We start from the raw sequence: 22,353 nt of genomic DNA on the forward strand, positions 1-22,353 counted from the left end.
TAATAATTGCAGTATATATGGTTTAGATTGTTATACCACTGACTGTTAAAAGTACTGTTTGCTACTGCATTAATACTTTTTTAAGGTTTCTTGTGTTTTCATTTTTCATCCAGTAATGCACATTTTTGTATTTCTTTACCAGAAACAAATAAATCTTAATAATTAAGCGAGTTGTTTACATTCTTTAGTTTTAAAAGTAGAAAAGAACACCGATATCGGATTGGTATCGGCTGATACTGGCAAACTCTGGTATCGGTATCGGATCGGAAGAGAAAAAGTGGTATCGGTGCATCCCTAGTTTGTATGCCACGCTGCAGTCTGGGAAGTTAAGGTTTCTGTTGTTTCCAATATGGCCAAATGTATCTAATATTTACAAGTCTCTCATTCTATTTTGAATCCCTCAAAAAAAAAAAATCTTAAAATGAGAAATCTCAAATCAGTTCAAGCTTGAGTAAAATTGTTTAAAAATAGTAATAATCCAAATTATTTGTCTTATTGTAATCTTATTGTAAGAAACACTACAGTAGATAGATTTGACTATAAGGTACAGTATGAGGTATATTTTCGTGTAGGCAGCATATACAGTTGTATATACTGTAGCATATACAAATGTATTTTATTTCTCATAGGACTCAAGTTAATATGTAAGGCATAACAGAATGGCATGAAACACACTGATTATTTATGCATAGACACTAATAAAAAGGATATGTAAACTTTTGATCAGTGTTGCTTAGGCAATTTCAGTTCTCATTAGGTTTGAAAAAGGAGTCAAACAACTATATGATAATTAATGACTTCATGTGACTACTATCCTTAAAAAAGAAAAAAACTCATATTTTCCAAATGAATGGTAATGTTTAAGGGTATGCAAACTTTTAAGCACAACTCTAACGTGAGTTATATAATATGTTTAACAACCTTAAAGTGAACTATCAATGGATATCATGGAAGATGGTTGGCAAATAGCTGTGGTATAAGAGAAATAAAACGCTCAACATTGGGACATACAGTAAAATTAGTGCTTTCTGTTTGCTTTCCTAGACGTCATCTGGCTTACTGCATGATTCACATTCTTTAAGTTACTGGCTACCATGATCAATGTACAGTATGAGCTTCTTAGTTTTGTAACATTATCTGCTAAACATTATGTTCTAGACAATTTTTTTTTTTTTTTACATATTCTTAAATACAAAATAAAATAGTCTTGGACTTCCGGTTAGTTAAGAGTTAACAGCAAATTGTGTCTGCCAAATTTTGACTCTGTTGTATGGCACAGTTATTTTTACTTCTGCCACTCAACACTTAAAACCAATCAGAGTCCAGTTTATCTAAAGAAACAACGGCTAAAGTTACAGGAGTCTCACACAGACTGTCTGCAAACTTTACTCAGCAGCTCTCTTTCTGTTTTTCTTTCTCTCTGTTTGTCTGTTTCTGACCTTGAAAACGCTTCATCAGGTAGATTCCTCCTACTAATTCATTTCACACATGATGGTTCAGTTTATACTATTTAATACCACAGTAGTGTTGAATTTCCCGATTTGATTAGTTAGAAGGTATAGATGCATTTTCTCTGGCTGTACAGCTGGCTAGCGGTAACAGCTAATTTACTTGAAATTGCATAGATGTTCTCTTGTACTGTATATGATTCCTAATTTAAAATAGAGTCATTGGAATATTTTACACTCTACAGTTTATGATAATGTTAATTTCTAATTAAAAACGTATCGTACATTCTAGGTAATTCTCTGTATATATGTCTCTGTCTGTCTTTCTGAGATGTTGGATGTGCTGATAGTTGGAGCAGGACCTCATGCTCTCATATTGGCTACCCTGCTTATGAACCCCAATCAACATGTCAACTCCTCCAGTCCAGAAATCCTCCAGGGGGTACAGCTGAGCAAGACAAATCCCAAGAACGGACAGACCAAGAGCAAGAATAGATCTGTTGGCATGTTTAATCCTAAACACTTTTATAGCAATATAATGCATTGCTATTGTTTGCAATGCATTGTTTATTCAGGGATCAATCACAACATTAAAAGCACTGAGGGCTGAAGTGAATAACATTGATTATCTTGTTACAGTGACACCTGTCAGTGGGTGGAATGTATTACGCAGCAAGTTAACACAGTTTGAAGCTGACATATTGGAAGCTGGAATAATGGCGTGGGGATATGATTGACATTGACCATTGGCCAAATTGTGATGACTAGACTGGGTCAGAGCATCTCTAAAACAGCAAATCTTATGAAGTGTTTCTAGTATGCAGTGGTTAGTATCCTCAAAAACAGGTTCAGGGAAGGAAAACTGGTGAACTGACATCAGGGTTATGGGCATTCAAGGCCCACACATGGAAACAAAATGAAGGAAAGCCCCTCTGGTCTGATCTAACATACTGTAAGAGCTACTGTAACATAAACTGATGAAAAAGAAAAAGCTAGCTCCGATAACAAGGTGGCAGAACACACAGTGTTACAGCATTAGGAGGACCTACCAATGTTAGGCAGGTGGTTTTAATGTTATGGCTGATCAGTACTCCAAAGAGATTCCTGAAAACTTCACCATGTGAGAGAGTGACACTTCTGTGTTAACAAGACATTGTGTTTCCACAGATACACTGTCTGAACTACACAAAGACCCAAAATGTCCACCATGTCCTCCTTTGATTTTCAAGGTGGTGGATTCTTATGGAGAATGGGCTTCCCTATGGGAGAGCCAGTTCACAACACTCAATATCCCTCACCTTCGCTCACACATGCTGGTGCACACTAACCCTCTTAATAAGGTAAAAAGCAAAGTGAATCATCTGACTGGTTAAATGCAATAGAAACGTTATAAATGTCAGCGCAGTCGTGAAGGCAACCAGTTTCAGCGACGCCATCTTGATACATACAACTCGCTTGTGTAATCCTTATATAATTTTAGTTATTCTTGCATATTTTACCGTACTTTATTTATTTTATTTACTTCCAACTCTACCATTAATACATTTCTGTAACTCTGTGCTAGAATTTAATTCCTCTTTTACTCTCTCTGATGGGAAGACAGTCGTACAAGCATTTCGCTACATGTCATATTGTGTATGGTTATGTATGTAACAAATGAAATTTTAATTTGAAATGTCATTCATAAAACAGCTCTAATACTAGGTTCTGGTGTTGCTTTAAAATTAAAAATCCTAACAATATTATTTTTGTTAATCCCAGAAAGCCTTACAAGAGTTTGTGCTGGCAGAGGATCGTCTAGCTGAGCTTCACTCGCTCCCTGAGAAGGTCTACATTCAGGACAAGAATGCATTCTTTAACGATGGACGCCTTGGAAAGCAAAACAGCAAGCTTCTCAGTGCTGCTAAAGGCCTGCAGAAAAACTTATATTTTAGTTTGCCGGGGACTCAGCTCAGTGTGGACTTCTTCAAGGATCAGGTCTGGGGTCAGTGTACTGTAGCATGGATCAAAACCATGGATGTACTTATGATACTAAACAGACATGTGTGGCATAGGGAGATATATGGTTTCACTAACTTGCTGAATGACTAATGACTAATAAAAGTACACATAAAGCATGGAATTAAACCATAATATTTAAACAATTAATCAAATATTGCTGGTAAGTACCATTGCATCTGGAAGAAAGTTTCTATGGCATCAGTTGACATTTTAATATGGCTAAGCTTGTATTAGAATACTGGTATAGATTCTGCACATGGCAGCATCTAGCAATTCTTTAAGGTTATCCAGTGAAACATTGTACAGAACTGCCTCAAACAGGTGCGCAGTTACAACCTGGACCATGTCCTTATCAAAGGCACTGTGGACAGAATTACTCCATTACTTTCTGGAAAAGAAAAGAAGGTAGAATTCTTTCAAGTGACTCTGGACACCGGGGACACTATTGAGGCCAAAAGAGTGGTATTAGCCACAGGACCCACCAGAGAACAGATGGCAAATATCCCTCCATGGGTGAGAGCAATCACAGAGAGTTACCCTGAAGAGAGGTTGCAGCACACAGTGGAACTGATGCACCACCTCGCTCAACATAAATCTGAAGGCAGTCGCTTTACAGGTAAGCCTGGTTTCAACATTTCCTCATTGACTTGGCGTCATCATTTCCTTTGGCACTGTATAAAGTGCCATTCTGGATTCAATTCTGTACTATCCCAGGTCCACCTGCTGTATGCCACAGGAACCAGAGGGTCATGGTGATTGGTGGAGGTCTGAGCAGTGCCCACATTATCTCTATGGCTCTGCAACAAGGTGCAAATGAAGTGACCTGGGTCTTGCGGAAACATGTACAGGTAATCTGATTAGAGCTACAGGAAGATGTTTGATATAAAAGGGCAAACCTATTTTCATGATATATCCTTTTCACCAATCACAGACCTCAGAAATTTTGTCATAGAGCAACATGTAAATATCCACAACTATCATTAATACCATCTTCTACTGTAATGAGCTGGAACAGAGCAGTGAATGTGGAGAATTAAGACCACAGGTTCCATTTTGTGCTGTCTTCATGCCCATGATAGTCTAAAAAGGGTTAGGCTGTAAGGACACTATGGGCATTTAGCTATCCATTAGTAATAAAGGACCACTGTAGGCACAGGTGATATTTGGGTGCTGAATCCTTCACACCACATAATCAATGTTAGTTGCTTCGATGTTAGTAAGTGTTGCAATTTGTCAATATTGGCAACATCTGTAGACACATCTGCCTTGCTTGTGCAATCTGTAATGCTGTTAGTTTTGTGTTAAATTTTAGACCTAATTCAGGAATCATATAACCACAGGTCTGCTCTACATATTTTTGCTTGGCTGGCTAATCTCAATCCTGTTGTTACACATAGTAGATACAAATGCCAGTAATGCTGTGCAAGCAAGGGAAATTTCTAGCTTCCTGGAATGTAAATAATTTCTGTTTTTTCAAGGTTTGTTAATTAGTTAAATGGAGTGTCTTCACCCACATGTGAATTCTCAGGGCATGATATGCATACATAGTGAAAAGGTGCAGTATTGTGTTAAAGATAACATACTTCATCATTTCTCTTTTTTTTTTTTTTTTTGCACAATTTATTCTTGGGGTAATTTGGTGTGGGGGTGTCAGGTGCTAAGCAGACTGGTTTCCCTTAAAGACAATGGGCTAGACCCTACTAAACAAAAATCGCACAACCCCAGATACATAGATTTATGATAAGTAAATATCACCTAAAGACCAGATGATGTTTTCCTAATCTTTAGCTAAGCAGTTTCAATGAGCCCATCCCCAGCACGACCTCAGTTCCTCAATTTGGCTGAGACGAGTAAAAACCAATGTGGTTTTCTGCTATTGTAGCCCATCTGTTTCTGTGACACATTATGCCTTCTGGGATGATTTTCTGGTTATCATGGATGTAAAGTGTTTCTATAGCTCAATCCAGCCTCTCACCTTTCTTTTATGACCTTCCTCATCAGCAAGCCTCTGTGGAACTAGCTCATTTGTTTGCACAACTCTGTGTAAACTCTAGAGCAGGGGTGTCCAATCTTATCCGGAAAGTCCTAGTGTGTGTGCTGTTTTTCATTTTAACCAAACAGAAACCTCACCTGAGTCTACTGATTACTCACCTGAGCCTACTGAAACAGCTGAAATCAGGTGTGGGTCCTGCTTGATTGGAATGAAACCAGCACCTATACTGGCCCTCTGCAAAGAAGATTGTACACCCTAGCTCTAAAGAATGTTAACTGAAGCTCTTGACAAGTATCTGTATGAACTCTGCTACTGCCACATGACTAGCTGATTGGGTAATTGCATTAAACTGAGGAGTACATGTATTCCTATTATAGAAACCTCTGAGTGTACTTCCAATGTTTCCTAAAAGGTACTGATAATGATATTATTGACATTATAAATGACATTATCTGTCAATGCAGCTTAAGCAGTTTGATGTTGGAGATGTTGAGAGTCTGATTGGCCGTTACTCACACATTGAGCATGGCATCAAGCTGGATGGCCTGGCCTACCTGCGGCAGTTCTATGGAGAAAGGAGCCTACACAGGAGGCTAGCAATGATTAAACAGGCACGTAAAGGGGGAGCTGTGACTCCAGAGGCTTATGCACAGCTGCAGCCTTTCATTCAGTCAGGGCAGCTGCTTGTCAAGGCATATTGCCAGGTATCCCCATTTACCCCATTTGCTGTTTTTAATGCTTATTGTTTTCATTTATTTATTTAAGCCTTAGATTAATTAAATATTCCTATTACAAAGCAATTATTGACAAAACCTTTTTTGGGGTAAGGCACCTTATTGGTTAGTACATTTGCCTTGCACCTTGTGGATTGGAGGTACTTTGGGTACTTTGGTTTCCTCCCCTATTCCAAACAGTCTAGAAAGCATAATCATCAAATTGTCCTATGTTTAAATTGTCCTACAACTGTGTTAAGGGATGATTGGAATTTCTAAATTGTTCAAATGGGTGAATGTGATGGGTTATCTGCAAAAAGTTGGCACCCCAATTCTGCTTTGTGCCCAAGTACTTTGGAATAGGAACAGGTTTCCTGTGACCCTGTATAGGATAAGTGGTATGAATAGCTAGATGGAAAACAATTTTAATGTTATTGCCTAATACGAGGAATACTGCTGAGCTTTGTTATTATTTATTATCAGCAGAACATTTTTGAATTTCTGTGTGTAGGTGACTGAAGCAGTTTGGTGCTATGAAACTCAGAAGTGGAAGGTTTTCCTGGATGATAATGGTGAAAAATGGACTGGTGACAGGATTTGGCTTGCAACTGGCTGCAAGCTAGATGTTAATCAAGACCCCTTACTCTCAGACATCAAGAAGCATTTCCCAGTTCAGGTTAACCATACTTTAACTTAGGCTACTAAAAGAGTTTTTTCTCTGTAACTGTTGACAAAAGGACCAATCTTTACACACAGAACAGACAGCATCGTAGGCCACTCAAGAAAGTTTTGTTTAAAGCCTTAGGTTTTCTGTGTATTCAGTTTGACTTTAGAAGTTTGCGTCATGACCATTGCATTGGAGCTACAATAGTAACATTATTAGGTTAGCTAAGAGCCAATACTTCAGAAAAAACAACAACTTCCATTTAAATATTCTGCTAATCATTTGTGACATGATTACAGTTAATACCATCAGTCTTCCATTACAACATGAACCTGAGTCATGCTTTCCGTATCTTTTTATCAGTTTATTTGTTTCTATTCCCCTGTATTCATCATTTCATTGTTTTCCCCACTACATCAATATTTGAAATGATGTGCTACAGCAGATTCACTTCCATAATTTACAATTACTGGCAAATATATATGAAATATATGTTCTTTCTCATCAGCTCTTCTGATATACTGGTTTCTTTATCTCTAAAGTACCACAGTTTGTAGTATTCTGCTTTACTTTTCTATCAAAAATGTTTTGTTAGATGTCCTACAAAGTTTATTTTAAAGATCTCACAATTGAAGCACTGACTTGGCATTAGAACAAGAATTTGACTAGACTGCCTTCAATTTTGTGGTATTTTGCTTGAATTCTCTACCCGCATTATTAATCAGTATTTGTATTTTGTTTTTGTATAAATGTATTTGTTACCATTTAATTCACTGATGAATTAGCTAAAACTCTTGGTGGAGGAATTTAATAAATACTCTGTATGGCTAGAGAGCTTTGAAAACAAATAATTAGAAGTTTTCTTCTAACTCAATAAAAAGTTCTCTTCTAAGTTAAAAAAAACTGAACCAACTCGCTTTAGACATAACTCTATCCTGTAACCAAATGCTTTTGAGTAGTAATATATTATGACTGTGTCCTACTGAAGTTAATGGTCCTGTTTGTTTTGCAGGTGCTTGAAGGATGGCCATGTATCTCAGAGACTCTCCAGTGGGCTCCTGCATGTCCAGTTTATCTGATGGGGCAGTATGCAGCACTTCAGGTAATAGATAGTGTGGAAATATTTTCCTCTTTGAAAACTTGTCAAGCTGATCTTGAAGAAAATATTTATGTATTATAACTTCAATATTTTATTTGGCCAGGTCGGTCCCCATGCTGTGAACCTTGCAGGGGGTCAGGCAGCAGCTTTCCGCATTGCCAAGGATATCATAGATGAACATAGCAGGAAAAAAAAGAACACAGAAAACAACAAAGTGGAAAAGACACAAACTGAGGAGTACATTTCCCACATGCATGGCCTTATGTGGCTATGATGCTTCTTTCACATGTTTTTGCCGCAGAAAACATGCTGGCATTTCATTTCAAGGCGTTTGCATTGTACATGATTGTAATATCTGGCCAGAATGAAGCTACCATGGCCATGTTTGGACACTGTGCCAATATTCATATTTTGATGGTATTTACATGCATTTAATGAGCATAATGGAATTAACTTTCAGCCACTCATATCGCAGCATCACAATGCATAATGTTATGCAAATATATATCGAGCTATGTGTAATGATAGCAAAATGAAGCTTTCCTCCCAAATGCATCAGAAAAAGGTTCATTTAAACACATTGTGCACTAGTGGCACCTGGTGGTCAAAGGGATAAAGGATTATCTATTGAAGTATTAAATGCATGATAACAAGAAGTAATGCTGTGTATTACTTAATAAAGCATAAGAAATCCCTGTGTATATTATATTTCATGGTATAGGCAAATCAAAGGTCTTACATATTACATATACATACACATAATAATACAAATTTCATAAACAAATATATGATATGAATTTTCCCAGTTTCAGAAAGTTTTATGGTTGGTTTCATAACTACAGATTATATCTTTATCAATAATTGTTTAACTAAACTACCACTAAAATTTTCTAAAGGGTTTGAGATTCTTTTGAATCAAATTCCAAATCAATAACATACTTGAAAAACCGGAAATATGCTATATCTATTTAAGGAATGCTTCTCACGTGACGTTTTCAGCAGCCTATCCGGTGTACGCATGTGCAAAAACAGAGACTCATCTGTGGAATGTAAACAATATGGCTGGCTGTTAGACATAATTTGTACTCCTTCAAGTACAAACATTCTATAAGCTGTCAAAAGAATCAGTATCAAGGTGTGGAATCGACTCTGAATCGAATCTTAACACCTGTTAGATCGTCACACCTTGACGTGTTACATGTTCCACCGCTGGAGCACTTGATGCTATTACAGCTGATTGGCACAGAATTTGGAGCATTGCGTCATTTGGCACAGGGTTGTTGAACTTATTTTAGAAAGACTACGGATTAAACATGACGAAACCAAGAAAAGTGAGTAAAGTTGTTTTAAGTGTCGAGCAGTCGGAGGGAGTCGGTGCAAGAGTGCGCAGAAGCATCGGCAGAAATGAAGTAGGTTTATTCAGACTTCAGTGAAGAAGGTGATCATTTAAAACCATGATGATATTTAGTGTGTAAAACTGAAATGATCTGTGTGTGCTCTTCTTAGCTAAGTAACCTGGATCCGTTTCTGATGTTGGATGAGTTCTGTGTGAGGAAGCCTGCTGGTTTTCCTGATCATCCTCACCGAGGCTTTGAGACAGTAACACAATATTCTATTCGTTTCATTACACAAATTCTTATTCATCAATATTCTATTCATTCTAAGGACATAGTCATGGAAATACCTGGGATCCTGCAGGTGCAGGTGTTACCTGTGCACAGGGAAGGTAGAGCTTCCCATAATAAGTCACATAATCAGTGTTTATTTAATTTTTTTTATAATTAAACCATCATTCTCTGACACACAAGTGCATGTTATAATACGTATCACATATTCAGGAGTCATGTAAACTGTAAAGCTAACAAATATCGCACAAGACCATGCCATATATTTTACTACACATGACAATCAATGTGCTGATTGACATGTGTCAATCAATAGCTCTGGACAAATGTCAATATATTCGTTTTAACATGTTAAAAACAACCAAGAGGTGGAGTTTTTAATTTCTCACCGTGACTCAGCATTGACACAGCGTGCGCGTCTTTGTGTGGCCACTAGAGGTCAGTCTTACACAACGTTTTATTAGGGTGTTTTAAAGTGGTCTAAGATCCATGACTCATCATTTTTGTGCGCCTCAGACTTCAGAGTTAAATTTCTTTCCGTGAGGTGGTGAAAACTCACAATAAGGCCAACAGTAAACTAATAAAGTCAGTGCAGTACCACCAATTATGCTACAGGCTGCAGTAATATTAGTACTCTTTTATTGACAGAAATAATAATTAGTATATAACATCTCATCAGTGCTAAAGGTTCCTATTCTACATGTGAAAACATCCTAAGTAGCCACTTTATCAGGCATATCTGCCACAGCACGAGGACATGATAACAACATGGTAACTGCTACAGGTGTATCATCATCATCATCATCATCATCTATCACTTGGAAAAAAAATATTTGTTTAAACAATTTAATATTTCTTACCCACCAGTGGCAATGTCTAACCACTAAAAACCACTATTATGTATGAAACAGTATCCACAATAAGATGAATCATTCCTCTTTTCCTTGTCTCGCCCTAATAAAGTGTTCAATTCTCCAAAGGTTTTATTTATAGCCCCTTGTTATTTTCATTCTATCTTGTACTCTTTTCTGTTCATTTTTTAACAATTACATCTACAGCATTTAGTAGATTCTCTCATACAGAGCAACACATCCTCATTCTGGTTTGCTAGGTGACCGGCTAAAACCCTGCTGTGGAGTTAGTACAGCATGACAAGACAAGGGGTTTTAAAATCGATTTAAGTTCAATTGTTTGGTGAAGCAGTAGATCTTTAGATGTCTTAGCTCTTCAGACAACCGTTAGACCACCTCAACAGTCTTGAAACACGTCTTCCTGGTGCATTGTGAGGGATGCTGTGTCTGGCTTCATAAGGTGTCGGTGTTTTAAATCGGATGCAGTAACTCCAGTGAAAGGAATGCAACAATAGGATGTTTTTTGTATTTTAGATTTGTCAGACTGCACAACACCGATATAATTTTCTGCACATGTTTAAGGCCTCACTCACCTTGTACGGTTTCCGGTGAGACTGAGCGCAGCAAGCTTTCCATCTTCCATGCTGTGGCTTGTACTGTAATTATTATAGAATATGGCTGGTATGAAGGTTTTGGTGCCAAAATCTATGGTTGTACTCAGACCAAGCAGGAATCACGTGCATCATCTGACTGCAAAGCAGACTTGAGTTTATTATAATTTTGTAATAACTGCATAATGAAATCTTATTATATTAATATTTATACGCATAACCAACACGCACTGAGTTTTTTTTACTAGTTTTGTTTGTAGCTGTTTTATTGGTTCTCATTGGGATGCTCCTTCTGTCTAATTCTAGTTTAAATATCCGCAAGATAGAATGTACAGATATTCAGTAAACCAAAGGAATCAGGTCTCTTCATTATACACCGAGTAGCCTTAATGTTAAAAGCACCTGCCTGATATTTTCTATGTATGCTGTGGCATCTGGCACCAGCAGATCCTTTATGACCTGTAAGTTGTGAGTTGGAGTTTCCATGGATCAGTCTTGTTTGTCCAGCACATCGGACTGACACTTGTTCAGATACAGATCTGAGGAATTTAGAGACCAAGTCAAATTGAATTCATGTTCCTCAGACTTGAACAGTTTCGGTCAGCGAGTCTGGGAGCATTATCATGGTGAGAGAAGAATCGACTCACTAGCCTAGAGAATACTGCTGTCATGAAAGTGTGTACCCCATCTGCTACACTCTTTCAGCAACTAAATTTCCTAGAGATAATAAAGTCCAGATGCTCAGTTTCGTGTTGAGTAAAGCCTGCTTGCACACATCATAAAGTGTCATGTTAGTCAGCTTACGTGATCCAAATAAGAGCTTAAAGATGAACAAGTTTTGGTCAAGTGAAATCTAGTCTTGTTGATGTCTTGGTGCTGGACATGAAATCAAGAGAGAAACTGTTCCTTGTTGGCTTTTGTCACAAGGCTATCAGGTGCAGTCACCTTCTCCCTTCTTCCGATAAGATAAGGAACCTATAACAATAAAGGGTGCTTGGAACGCTAAGATTAATGGTTCCGATATAGTTTTCTACGGTGGCCGAGAAGTGCAAAACAAATTAACAAATCCGAAAACAAATTAACAAATTAAAAAAATGTGTTTTCGGATCTGTTAATGTGTTTTCGGATTTGTTAATTTGTTTTCGGATTTGTTAATTTTTTTTTATTTATAATTTTATTCATTTTTTTCCTTAATCTGTGAGGTTTTGTTTGTTCTAAATTTTGCTACATTTTTTTAAGGGTCATTGACAGTTTTTAGTTTTGTAAATGAGAGTAGGGTGTAGGATTCTGCAAAAACTTTTCAGGAGGACAAGCTTAATTCGTTGAGGCTCGATAAGCCAGTTATTTGGCAACATTCCCATAATGCCTCAGTAGAACAGGTGTGTTTTCTCACAAGCAGAGCAGACACAGGAAGACTAACTCACAGCTGTGTTCAGAGATCACAGGCTGAGCCTTTCGGCCAGCAGGCGTCCAAGGGGAAGAGACCTTGATCTTTGTTCCTGCCTCCCACAAGTTTTGCTGATTTCTTCCTGCAACACAGGCTTTATATTTTATATCCCTATTATTTCTTTATTTAACAAAGTTTAAAAGTTTCTTAATATAGATTGATCCGTGCTCATACTTTATTATGGAAAAAACTATTAAAAATTAAATTGTGTAAAATTGTGTCTGAAACAAAATGACTTGGCTTGTTCCTCAGGAAACAAGAAACTGTCATGTTTATTCTCAATTTCCAGTATTTATAACACAAGCCCCTTTATTTAGAAGCTCAACAATAGAACATTTTTCCCTCCTTGTGGGCAATTCAGATTCTGTTTTAGTTTACCTGCATTTGTTGTCTCCACAGGTAACATACCTTCTAAGTGGTGCATCAGCTCATGAGGATTTTTGTGGACATTCTGGAAAACTGGAGGCTGGGGATCTGCAGGTAGACCACACAACAGGGCCTGGTTTAAGATCTACACAGTCGTCAATGGATATAAAATCCACTGACACATACACTGAGATCAGACCCTGTGGAGCAGTTCCAACAATTCTATTGTTGTAAAGCTGTATTTCTGTTTCAGGGATTAGAGAGGAAATAGACTTGTGAAGTATCTATAGCTCACAGAGCGAATGTACTCATTCATCAGCTTAGCAGCAGCACTCCGGCCGATTGCACGACCAGAGAGTTCTGAAAGCTGCTGATAGCGTTTCACTTCATAACTCAAACCACAGGGTAAAACTTTACATCTGAAAGCAAGGATGGAAATTTCCATAATGAAAACATAAGAGAATATCAGAGAGGCAGACCTCCAAAGGGTGCGTTAAGCTCCTCCTGTACAAAATGTAGTGGTTTGTTTTACAGCGAATCAAGTTTCCCGCACTTCGTTTGGCGTAAAGATTACATTCTCTGCTTCATAGAAACAAAAAGGTCAAAGCAGACAGCCTTTTATTGGAGATAACTTTAAGAGTATTAGCACTCCTAGGACTTTTGGTCACAGTCTTGTCACACACGATGAATTAATATTTAACCACTGCTTTTTATCTGTCAGTATAATTTATTTTCTATGTGATCATTAGACAAAATCACTCACTTTGGAGCTTGACTCTAGCATTAAACAGAAAAGAACTGGCTGCAGTACAGAACTTTGTGGTATACCGTAAGAAACTGGTTGTTTTTTTTGGGACCTGGTCAAGTGAAACAAAGTTCATCCTAAACCAATTCAGGAATGAACCAAAAAGATGAATCATTTTCATTTTCAACATCAAGAAAGTTGTTTTCTTTTTGTCTGTGGTGGCAGTGGATGACTGCAGGACGAGGTGTGGTTCACGCAGAGATGCCTCTATCAGATGAACCTATGCAGGGCCTTCAGCTTTGGGTGAACTTGCAAAAAGCAGATAAAATGGTGGAGCCTCAGTACCAGGAACTGAAGAGCAGCGAGGTTCCCAAGCCTAGCAAAGACGGCGTGACTGTCGCCGTGATTTCTGGCGAAGCCCTCGGGGTGAAGGTGAAGATAAGATAAGAAAAAAAAACTCTTGTCCCTTCAACCATGTGACTACTTACTAGACCTAATGTAGGGTCAGGATGAAAAGCGCAATCTCAATAATGTCTCATTTTCATTAGGTTTAACTAGAAATCGCAGACGCAAGGATGTCAGCCCCTCCCTTTTATCAGACAAAAGCAGGAAATCTGGAACGGATTTTAGGGGAGGTGGAAAAAAGTTTTTTATGTTGTAAATGTAAATTGTGGCTCAGTCTGGGTTCCCTCTGGGCAGACACAAGTGCAAGTGACCCAGGACTCAAGCTAAATTAGCAGCCAAGTGGTGCCTGAAACCAGACGCAGGCTATTAGTCTTCTACTCTGTTATCATATCTGTTAAAAAAAAAAGCAGAGGGCATGAAAAGAATTTGTATGGCAGTAAGTAAGTAAGTAAGGCAGTGTTATGTTAATATTACTATTATTATGAAAAGAACATAATCATACCATAAAAGGTTTCTAACAATCTGCATGAAAATTATTATAACACACCTAAAATTATTGTATTAAAATGATTAGGAACATACTGAAGTATAATTATACCATGCTAATTAAAAAATGAATAGAATTTGGAATAAAATCAAAGTAATGGATAGGATTTTTTTAGACTTATTCTACGACTGAATAAAATCTTACTGTTTTCTCTTATTCTTAGTCAAAAATCTACACCAGAACTCCAACGATTTATCTCGACTTCCACCTAAGTGAGGGGGCAAAGCACGTGCAGCCTATTCCTGTGGGTAAGAATCAGTGTATTAATGGAATTCAGTGAATAGCAACTGTGGCCTAATATACCCATCATGCCCTGGTGCTAAATCCAGGTCTGTCCAGCTGTTCACAGATGTCTATTCAGAGCAATAGGATGAAAATATAGACACAAGGAAGCTCTCAAAACACCTTAAAGTCTTACTCACTCTCGTACTTAATGAACATCGTAACCACATAAACCCTGGTGTCCAACATGCCTCATACACTTAAACTTTCTCTGTGAATAGGCCACATAAACATCTGTCCAATATCATGGACGCTGTCAAAATAGCATTTCCTCAAACAGAGCCCTTTATTTCATAATGCAGCTTACAGTTACTGTATGACTCTGAGTTATGACTCAGTTATGCGACTGTTTTCCAGTGTTTAGGTCAGCTCGCTTACTGGCTATACCTCTGGACAGACCTTCTTCCCAAAAACTACTGTTCTGCACGACAACATCTACATTTAGACAAAAACAGATGTAGGGGAAATGAGCGGTTGTCTTATGTTGTGGTTTTCTTTTCTTTTCTTTTTGGAAGTTCCAGAGTACTCACTCTCCATCCTCAAGCTCATTCTAAAGGGAGTGTTCATGAAAATCTGGTAAATGCTTCATGTACAGATCCTCAACACACAAATGCAAACACACACAGTCCATTTTATTAGGAACACCTGGATATTCATGCAGTTATCAATCACGTGGCTGTAACACAATGTAAAATATCAGATGCAGGTCAATAGATTTAGTTGATCAGATATCAAAGAATGGAGAAAATCTCTCTGATTTTAATCTTGTTGTTGGTGCCCATATCAGGTTCCACTCCTGTCGTCAAAGAAGAGAAATCTGAGGAGATGAAATGAAACCACGGTTCTTTTTCTAATCTTAAACTGTCGAGTTAGAGTGAGTTTGTGCTCACAATAGCCTCAAATTCCTGTTTTTGGCTTTCAGGAGTTCACAATGTGGACTGCTACTACTAATGGAGTCCATCCACCTCAAGGTTTGATTCTTGTACATACTGAGATGCTTTTCAGCTTACCATGGTTAAAAGTGTGATTATTTGAGTTACTATGTCCTTCCTCTCTTACTGACAAGGTGTTGACACCCACAGTACTGACACTCATTAAATGTTGCAGTTTTTTACATCATTCTCTATAAACTGTAAAAACTTCTACCAACCACCATGCAACAGTTCAAGTCACAGAGATCACAATTATTCCTCAATGTGATATTCGATGAAAACATTTCCTGAAGCTCTTGAACTGCATGGTTTTATGGATTGTGCTGCTGCCACATGATTTGCTAAATGGAAAACTGCATAAGTGTTGCTAATAAAGTGGCCGGTGAGTGTTTTTGTGTGTGTGCGTGAATTTACCGACTTTTGAGTGTGTGTGCCCCACCTGAATAGGATTGCTTTGACCTTAAAGGAGGACATTTGGCTGGTCTGCACAAAGAGACCTCAGAAGAACTTTATACCTACTGTATATGCAAGATCATGCCAGAAGTTAACGCTTCTCAGTCTTTAGAGAACGACCGCAGAAGACTTTCACTTATTTGCCTGCGAGCTTCTGTCATGTTAATGTTGCTGTGCTTTTACTATCCTGTCACTACCCTTATTATCCAAACACCTACAGCCTACAGGATAATTCCTCAGACAATAGACAGAGCTGGCAATTATGTAGAAAGAGAACGATTTTACAGCTTCCAAGCTTGTTTTCATGATGTCATTTAGAAGTATTCATGTCATGTCAATTTTAAGCACACATTCACAGTTAAACTGTGGAAAGGCTTTGCGACCTCGGCTTTTTGGAAAGGCTTTGCGACCTCGGCTTCCTGCGGGGACCAGGCCTCCAGTCCTCGGTGTCGCCTGTCTCCGGTTTTTCCGGTCCTCGGACCAGGAGAGGGTGTCCGAGCTAGGCTAAAAACAAACACTAGCTGGCCGGCTCTCCCGTACATACTACTTTCCAATGTTTGCTCCGTGTACAATAAACTGGACTAGATCCGACTCGAACGCACTACACGGCGAGAGTTTAGAAACTGCTGCGTCTTTGTTTTCACAGAGACGAGGCTCAGTAACAGAGTTCTGGACGCGCCATTCATCAGCTAGATTGGCTCACTTTGTTTCGCGCAGACAGAAATGCAGCTCTGTGCGGGAAGGCTCACGATGGTGGTGTGTGTGTTTGCATAAACTCAGAATGGTGCAAGAACTTATTTCTAGTTACTGTTCACCGCTAGTGAGTTTGTGACTGTAAGATGCAGCCATTCTATTTACCATGGGAATTCACCACGGTTTTCATTGTCGAAGTGTACATTCTCCTCAGCGCTAATGGTAAAGAGGCTCCGTGTGAACTCTATGGGGCTATTAGCAAGCTGCAGTGTTCACCCCGACAAACTGTTTATCATCACTGGAGATTTCAATCATGCAACTCTCAAGTCAGTGCTCCCTAAATTCCTTCAGTATGTGGACTTTGTAACAAGAGGGGAAAACACGCTGGATCTTGTTTACACAAATATTCCCGGCGCGTATCCTGCAGAGCCCCGCCCCCACCTCAGCCACTCAGATTACATCTCTGTTATGCTAATTCCAGCATACAGACCACTCATCAGATGCTCTAAACATTTCAGGGAGGCTGCAACCAACAATGACTCTGTCAACTTGGAGGAGTACATGGCATCAGTCACCAGCTACCATTGGCAAGTGCGCTGATGATGTGACCATCTCCATGACATCACCCCAAGCTCCAACCATAAGCCATGGATGACTGCTAAAGTGCGTGCGCTGCTGAAAACTAGAGACTTTTCCTTCAGAACGGGACAGGGCAGCCCTAAGAACAGCAAGGACCAAACTATCCCGAGCCATCAGAAAAGCAAAGCGCGCACATGCCCAGACAATCCACAGCCACTTCCAGGACAGCGGAGACACCCGACACATGTGGCAGGGCATACAGTACAGGGAATCACAAACTACAAGACAGCTTCACCTGCCCGTAATAGCGATGCCTTCCTCCCAGATTCACTGAATGACTTCCACACTCGATTTGAGGTGCAGAACAACGTAGCGGTAAGGAAGACCATTCCTCCCCCAACTATCAGGTACTCTGTCTCTCCACCGTACGTACAAATGCTGTTCATAGACTTTAGTTCAGCATTCAGCACAATCATCCCTCAGTGCCTGATTGAGAAGCTGAGCCTGCTGGGACTGAACACCTCACTCTCCAACTGGATCCTGAATTTCCTGACTGGGAGACTTCAGTCAGTCCGGATCGGGAACAGCATCTCCAGTACCAACACACTGAGCACTGGAGCCCCTCAGGGCTGCATGCTTAGCTTACTGCTGTTCACTTTGCTGACTCACGACTATGCAGCAATGCACAGGTCTAACCATATCATTAAGTTTGCCGATGACACAACCGTGGTGGGTCTCTTCAGCAAGAACCATGAGTCAGCATACAAAGAGGAAGTGCAACAGCTAACTGCCTGGTGTAGATCCAACCTGTCTCTGAATGTTGATAAAACTAAAGAGATGGTTAACTTCAGGAGAGCACAGAGAGACCACTCTCCGCTGAACATCATCTGTAGAGATCGTCAAGAGCACCAAATTTCTTGGTGTTCATCTACCGGAGAACTTCACCTGGTCACTCAACAACAGCTCCATCACCAAGAAAGCTCAACAGCGTCTTACTTCTTATAAAGGCTGAGAAAAGCCCATCTCCCTCCCCCCATCCTGACTACGTTCTACAGAGGGACCATTGAGAGCATTCTGAGCAACTGCATTACCATCTCGGATCGCAAGACCCTGCAGGGGATAGTGAGGACAGCTGAGAATATCCTTGGAGTCTCTCCTCCCTCTATTATTGACATTTACACCACACACTGCATCCGCAAAGCCAACAGCATTGTGGATGAACCCACACACCCCTCACACACACTCTTTACCCTCCTGCTGTCTGGAAAAAGGTACCGAAGCATTTGGGCCCTCACCACCAGACTGTGTAACAGTTTCTTTTCACAAGGCATCAGACTCCTTAATAACTGAACTGAACTTTACTGAGCACAACACACACATGCACACTCAACTGTATGGACTGCACAAACCTACACCAAATACACACTCTTCCAATATATATCCATCAAACTGTTTACATGCTGTTTTGCACACTGTTTTTGCTCTTTGCACATGCTGTCTTACATTTCAGTTGATTGCTGTTTTGCACAATACTTTACAATACCTCATGTAACTGCTGCTTTAATACTGTGTTCATTCGAGTATTTCTGCACACGCAGTATTGTTTGAACATACAGTATTTACACTGGTCGACTCTGTTTTTGTGTATTGTCTTTTGTCTAATGTCTTGTATTTTTTGTTTGCACTGTCTTTTGTCCTGTACTGTCTTTTTGTCTTTTGTCTTGCACTGTTTGCACCAGGTTGCACAGATGCACTTTATGTGGCTAGGAATACTTATTAAGTCCTTAGCTCTGTATTTGTTTTATATAGCACCATGGTCAGTGTGTACTGCAACAGCTATATGTTAAGTTTAAAATGACAATAAAAGCTTCATGACTTGACTTGCTTTTTCACACTCATGACCCCAGCCACAGGGTCTGGGGTCTTTTTTTTATTCATATCATTCATATAATGTATGAAATGTAGTAAGAATGTTTTTTTTTCTGCTGAATAGACTGGACTGCTTTTATCTACACAATCTCAGGAGTTGTGCATGCTGGTAAGTACAAACTTCCTTTTTCATGCAGACACAAAAAAGCTTTTGTGCAAAATCCTTAATATAAAGAGTCAATGCTTTTTTTGCCTCCCTCAATTCCGGTATCAGGGTCTTCTTGTTTTCCCTTCGGGTTTTGAGTACATCTCGATTTCCACTTTCTCTCCGGTCTTGGATGTGACACTGACCCATGAGGTTGTCTCTGTGATCTCACTCCAACCGCAACAGCGCACACCCCTGGCCTGAGGAACAGTAACACTGATTGAAGTGTTGATTTATTGAGGTGGTTCTGATGATTTCCAGGTTGCAGCTGGATATTTAGTCATTAGTTGATGAATTTTCCAACCTGGCTAGTATGTGGAGACGTTTGTAAAAACAACTGTTCACTTGAGCTCAGGCCAGGGTTTGTAGCACGTTTTATATAGCATAATGAATTTCTTCTTTATTGTTCAGTTTCCATTTGTCCTAAAATAACTATTTTATTCTAACGATCTCATTGTCAGCCTTTAATCAACTGGTTGAAAGAACTGGTTGTACTGGTATATGTATAACAGATGAAATCTATAGAGGGAAAAAACCCTGTATTCTTTTAATCTCTGAGATGAATCTTGATTAGATGTATCCTGAGCTCAGTTTTGACTACAGTGAGGATGTGTTTATGCTTCTATTATCAGCTTGGGTTTAAAAACAAAGTATAAAAACATTCTATTGGATCACTGACAAGCACAGGAGGTCTTCCAGTTAAAAACAATCTGATAACAAATATCAAATTTCAAGTGTTTTATACCATTCTTATCAAATCTGGTAGGTCAGCTTTGACTGATATAAAAAATAAGATTATATGTCTGGTCCTTTGAGTATACATTGTTGACTGTATAATTGACATAATTGTTAACAGAAGATTTGGACTGGGAAAAAAAGCTGCTTTGACATGAGGTTTGAGGTTGTTTCACGAAACCACCACATTCCCATTCAGTGCAAACAAGTTGAGCAGCTGTGTTCGATAAAGGCATCCAGCATAACCATTCAGCATCTAAAAAATGAACAAAGGCATGAATCAAAGAGAGGACAAGGCACACTATTTTTCCAGCCCAGACTTTCTTCTAATTCACAGTGTTGTTCATGGAAGACACATTTCCGAAGGAATTGCTGGTCATCAGTGCCAGTTAATGGAGACGAGTTATGTAATACAAAGCTGTTTGTTTAAATGCATGGTTTCAATGTTATTCTTCTGTTTATTAGGGCCACAAGACGATCAGAAGAAAATTGAACCTCACCACACTGTGGTTTTTGAGGATGGAGACTGTATCAAAGTGGAAAACAAGGTACAAATGCAATAAAAAAATATCATTATCTCTACACTGTTGTTCACATCATGTTCATAAATAATAAAATAGATTTTTTTTTTTTTACATCTGATTTGTTTATATATTTCTTTGTCTTTTTCATGTTGTTGCCAGGCTGTTGAGAACGCACACTTTGTGCTGATTGCTGGAGAACCTATCAAGGAACATGTGGTGAAGCATGGTACAGTCTTTTAGTTAAAGTAACAATAAACCATTAAACATATAAGCTGTGGTTTTGTCAAGTCAAAATCACCTTAATCAATTTAACAGTTATTGAAAAGTTTTTGTTCAGTGTTGCTACGTCTAGGATATCAGGCACTGATTGGGAGCCTGTTAAGCACCTAGCTGTAACGTTCTAACACCACATTGTTTCTATATAACCAACAGTTAATTACATTGTGTGTCATTATGTTTTTAGTTCATGTCCTGCAGAACCTGTGAATAGCAAAAAAGTTAACATTTTACCAAAAGAATTTGACATTAATGCTAAAATCAGAGTGAGTTTTAATTTGCCGTGGACACACAATTCAATTCGGAATTCAACTCCGGCTTTCCAGTCGCTCTCTGAGTCACACAAACAAACAACACATACACGGACATAGAACTGGCACAACCAAGCAGAAAGACCACAGTAAACATTTGCGTCATGAATAATTAAAGCATGCTAAAGACACTACAGAGGGGATAAGTCTTTCAGAGGAATAGAGAACAAAAGAAATAAAGAGAATAAAGGCAAAACTACACTTTTCATCAACAATTACAATGTTGTGGATTAATTAAATATGTGTAATGGCTCACAAAAGATTGACAGCTATGTACATGAACACACCAAGTTCCCTAAAGGAGCTGTACACAAATAGCGTTGGCTCCTGAATGGTTTGTTGAAAGTTAAAGTTGCTTATCCTCAGTCATTATATTTCAAATACAGTGTGCTGTTGTTGGCCCTGTTAATAGACAAATGTGATATATTGTGTATCTGTGCCTTTCCTTTATAGGCCCATTTGTCATGAACACTGATGAGGAGATAGAGCAAGCCATTACAGACTACCGAACATGCACAAATGGATTTGAGAGAGCAAAACACTGGCAATCAAAAATACGTGGACTGATGTAAACATTGGTGTAAAAAGATGTGTTGAATTTTTACACACTACTGCAAAAGCACTATTAGCTTCAAATATAACACAATATAAGCTGCATTTATAAAAGTGCTAAGAAATAAAAGCATTAAAAATTTTCATTGTAACTTTGAACAATGTTTTAAACTCATGGTATCTTAAGTATGTAACCCAGTGAGCCAGAATTAATGTATCCAATGTTAGAGATTTAAGCACTTATGTACGTCGCTCTGGATAAGGGTGTCTGCCAAATGCTGTAAATGTTCATGTAAAAGTGTTTAGAATGAAGGTTTGGGGTCTTCACCAGCTGTGTAGACACAAATTGCTTGAATTTTTACAAACCATTAAAGAGTACTGAAAGCACCTCCAGCTGTCGTCTCATGTTTCAGACTCATTTTCAGGA

General features: G+C 38.8%; 2 protein-coding genes across 4 annotated transcripts; both read left to right on the plus strand.

Annotated features, from left to right (window-relative positions):
* Window positions 1–1,325: 1,325 nt before the first annotated feature.
* zgc:113276 (uncharacterized protein LOC553748 homolog) lies at window positions 1,326–8,607 on the plus strand. 3 transcript variants are annotated; one of them, XM_060859788.1, is made up of 10 exons: window positions 1,326–1,458; window positions 1,780–1,951; window positions 2,616–2,788; window positions 3,210–3,425; window positions 3,771–4,065; window positions 4,164–4,297; window positions 5,907–6,146; window positions 6,667–6,831; window positions 7,832–7,921; window positions 8,022–8,607. In XM_060859788.1, exons 2-10 carry the CDS (start codon window positions 1,780–1,782, stop codon window positions 8,190–8,192), a joined length of 1,656 nt encoding a protein of 551 aa, XP_060715771.1. In that variant the 5' UTR covers window positions 1,326–1,458; the 3' UTR covers window positions 8,193–8,607. The 3 variants fall into 3 exon arrangements, with proteins under 3 accessions (XP_060715771.1, XP_060715772.1, XP_060715773.1); XM_060859789.1 differs by having other exon boundaries at window positions 5,907–6,053; XM_060859790.1 differs by lacking the exon at window positions 1,326–1,458 and having other exon boundaries at window positions 1,827–1,947.
* Window positions 8,608–8,951: 344 nt separating this feature from the next.
* pir (pirin) lies at window positions 8,952–22,313 on the plus strand. Its single transcript, XM_060859129.1, has 9 exons — window positions 8,952–9,327; window positions 9,425–9,517; window positions 12,852–12,932; window positions 13,789–13,995; window positions 14,679–14,763; window positions 19,448–19,492; window positions 20,729–20,811; window positions 20,947–21,013; window positions 21,828–22,313. The coding sequence occupies exons 1-9, from the start codon at window positions 9,232–9,234 to the stop codon at window positions 21,944–21,946; spliced, it is 876 nt and encodes a 291-aa protein (XP_060715112.1). The 5' UTR covers window positions 8,952–9,231; the 3' UTR covers window positions 21,947–22,313.
* The last annotated feature ends 40 nt before the right edge of the window (window positions 22,314–22,353 follow it).

This window comes from Tachysurus vachellii, chromosome 23 (genome assembly GCF_030014155.1).
Source record: "Tachysurus vachellii isolate PV-2020 chromosome 23, HZAU_Pvac_v1, whole genome shotgun sequence".
Lineage (NCBI taxonomy): Eukaryota > Metazoa > Chordata > Actinopteri > Siluriformes > Bagridae > Tachysurus > Tachysurus vachellii.

Excerpts from the sequence above, each read along its gene's own strand:
- zgc:113276 (XM_060859788.1), top strand. The coding sequence starts at position 1,780 with ATGTTGGATGTGCTGATAGTTGGAGCAGGACCTCATGCTCTCATATTG. Across the intron at positions 4,298-5,906 it reads TCTTGCGGAAACATGTACAG|CTTAAGCAGTTTGATGTTGG; the intron begins GTAATCTGATTA and ends CTGTCAATGCAG. Across the intron at positions 7,922-8,021 it reads GGCAGTATGCAGCACTTCAG|GTCGGTCCCCATGCTGTGAA; the intron begins GTAATAGATAGT and ends TTATTTGGCCAG.
- pir (XM_060859129.1), top strand. The coding sequence starts at position 9,232 with ATGACGAAACCAAGAAAAGTGAGTAAAGTTGTTTTAAGTGTCGAGCAG. Across the intron at positions 19,493-20,728 it reads CTCAGGAGTTGTGCATGCTG|GGCCACAAGACGATCAGAAG; the intron begins GTAAGTACAAAC and ends TCTGTTTATTAG. Across the intron at positions 20,812-20,946 it reads GTATCAAAGTGGAAAACAAG|GCTGTTGAGAACGCACACTT; the intron begins GTACAAATGCAA and ends TGTTGTTGCCAG.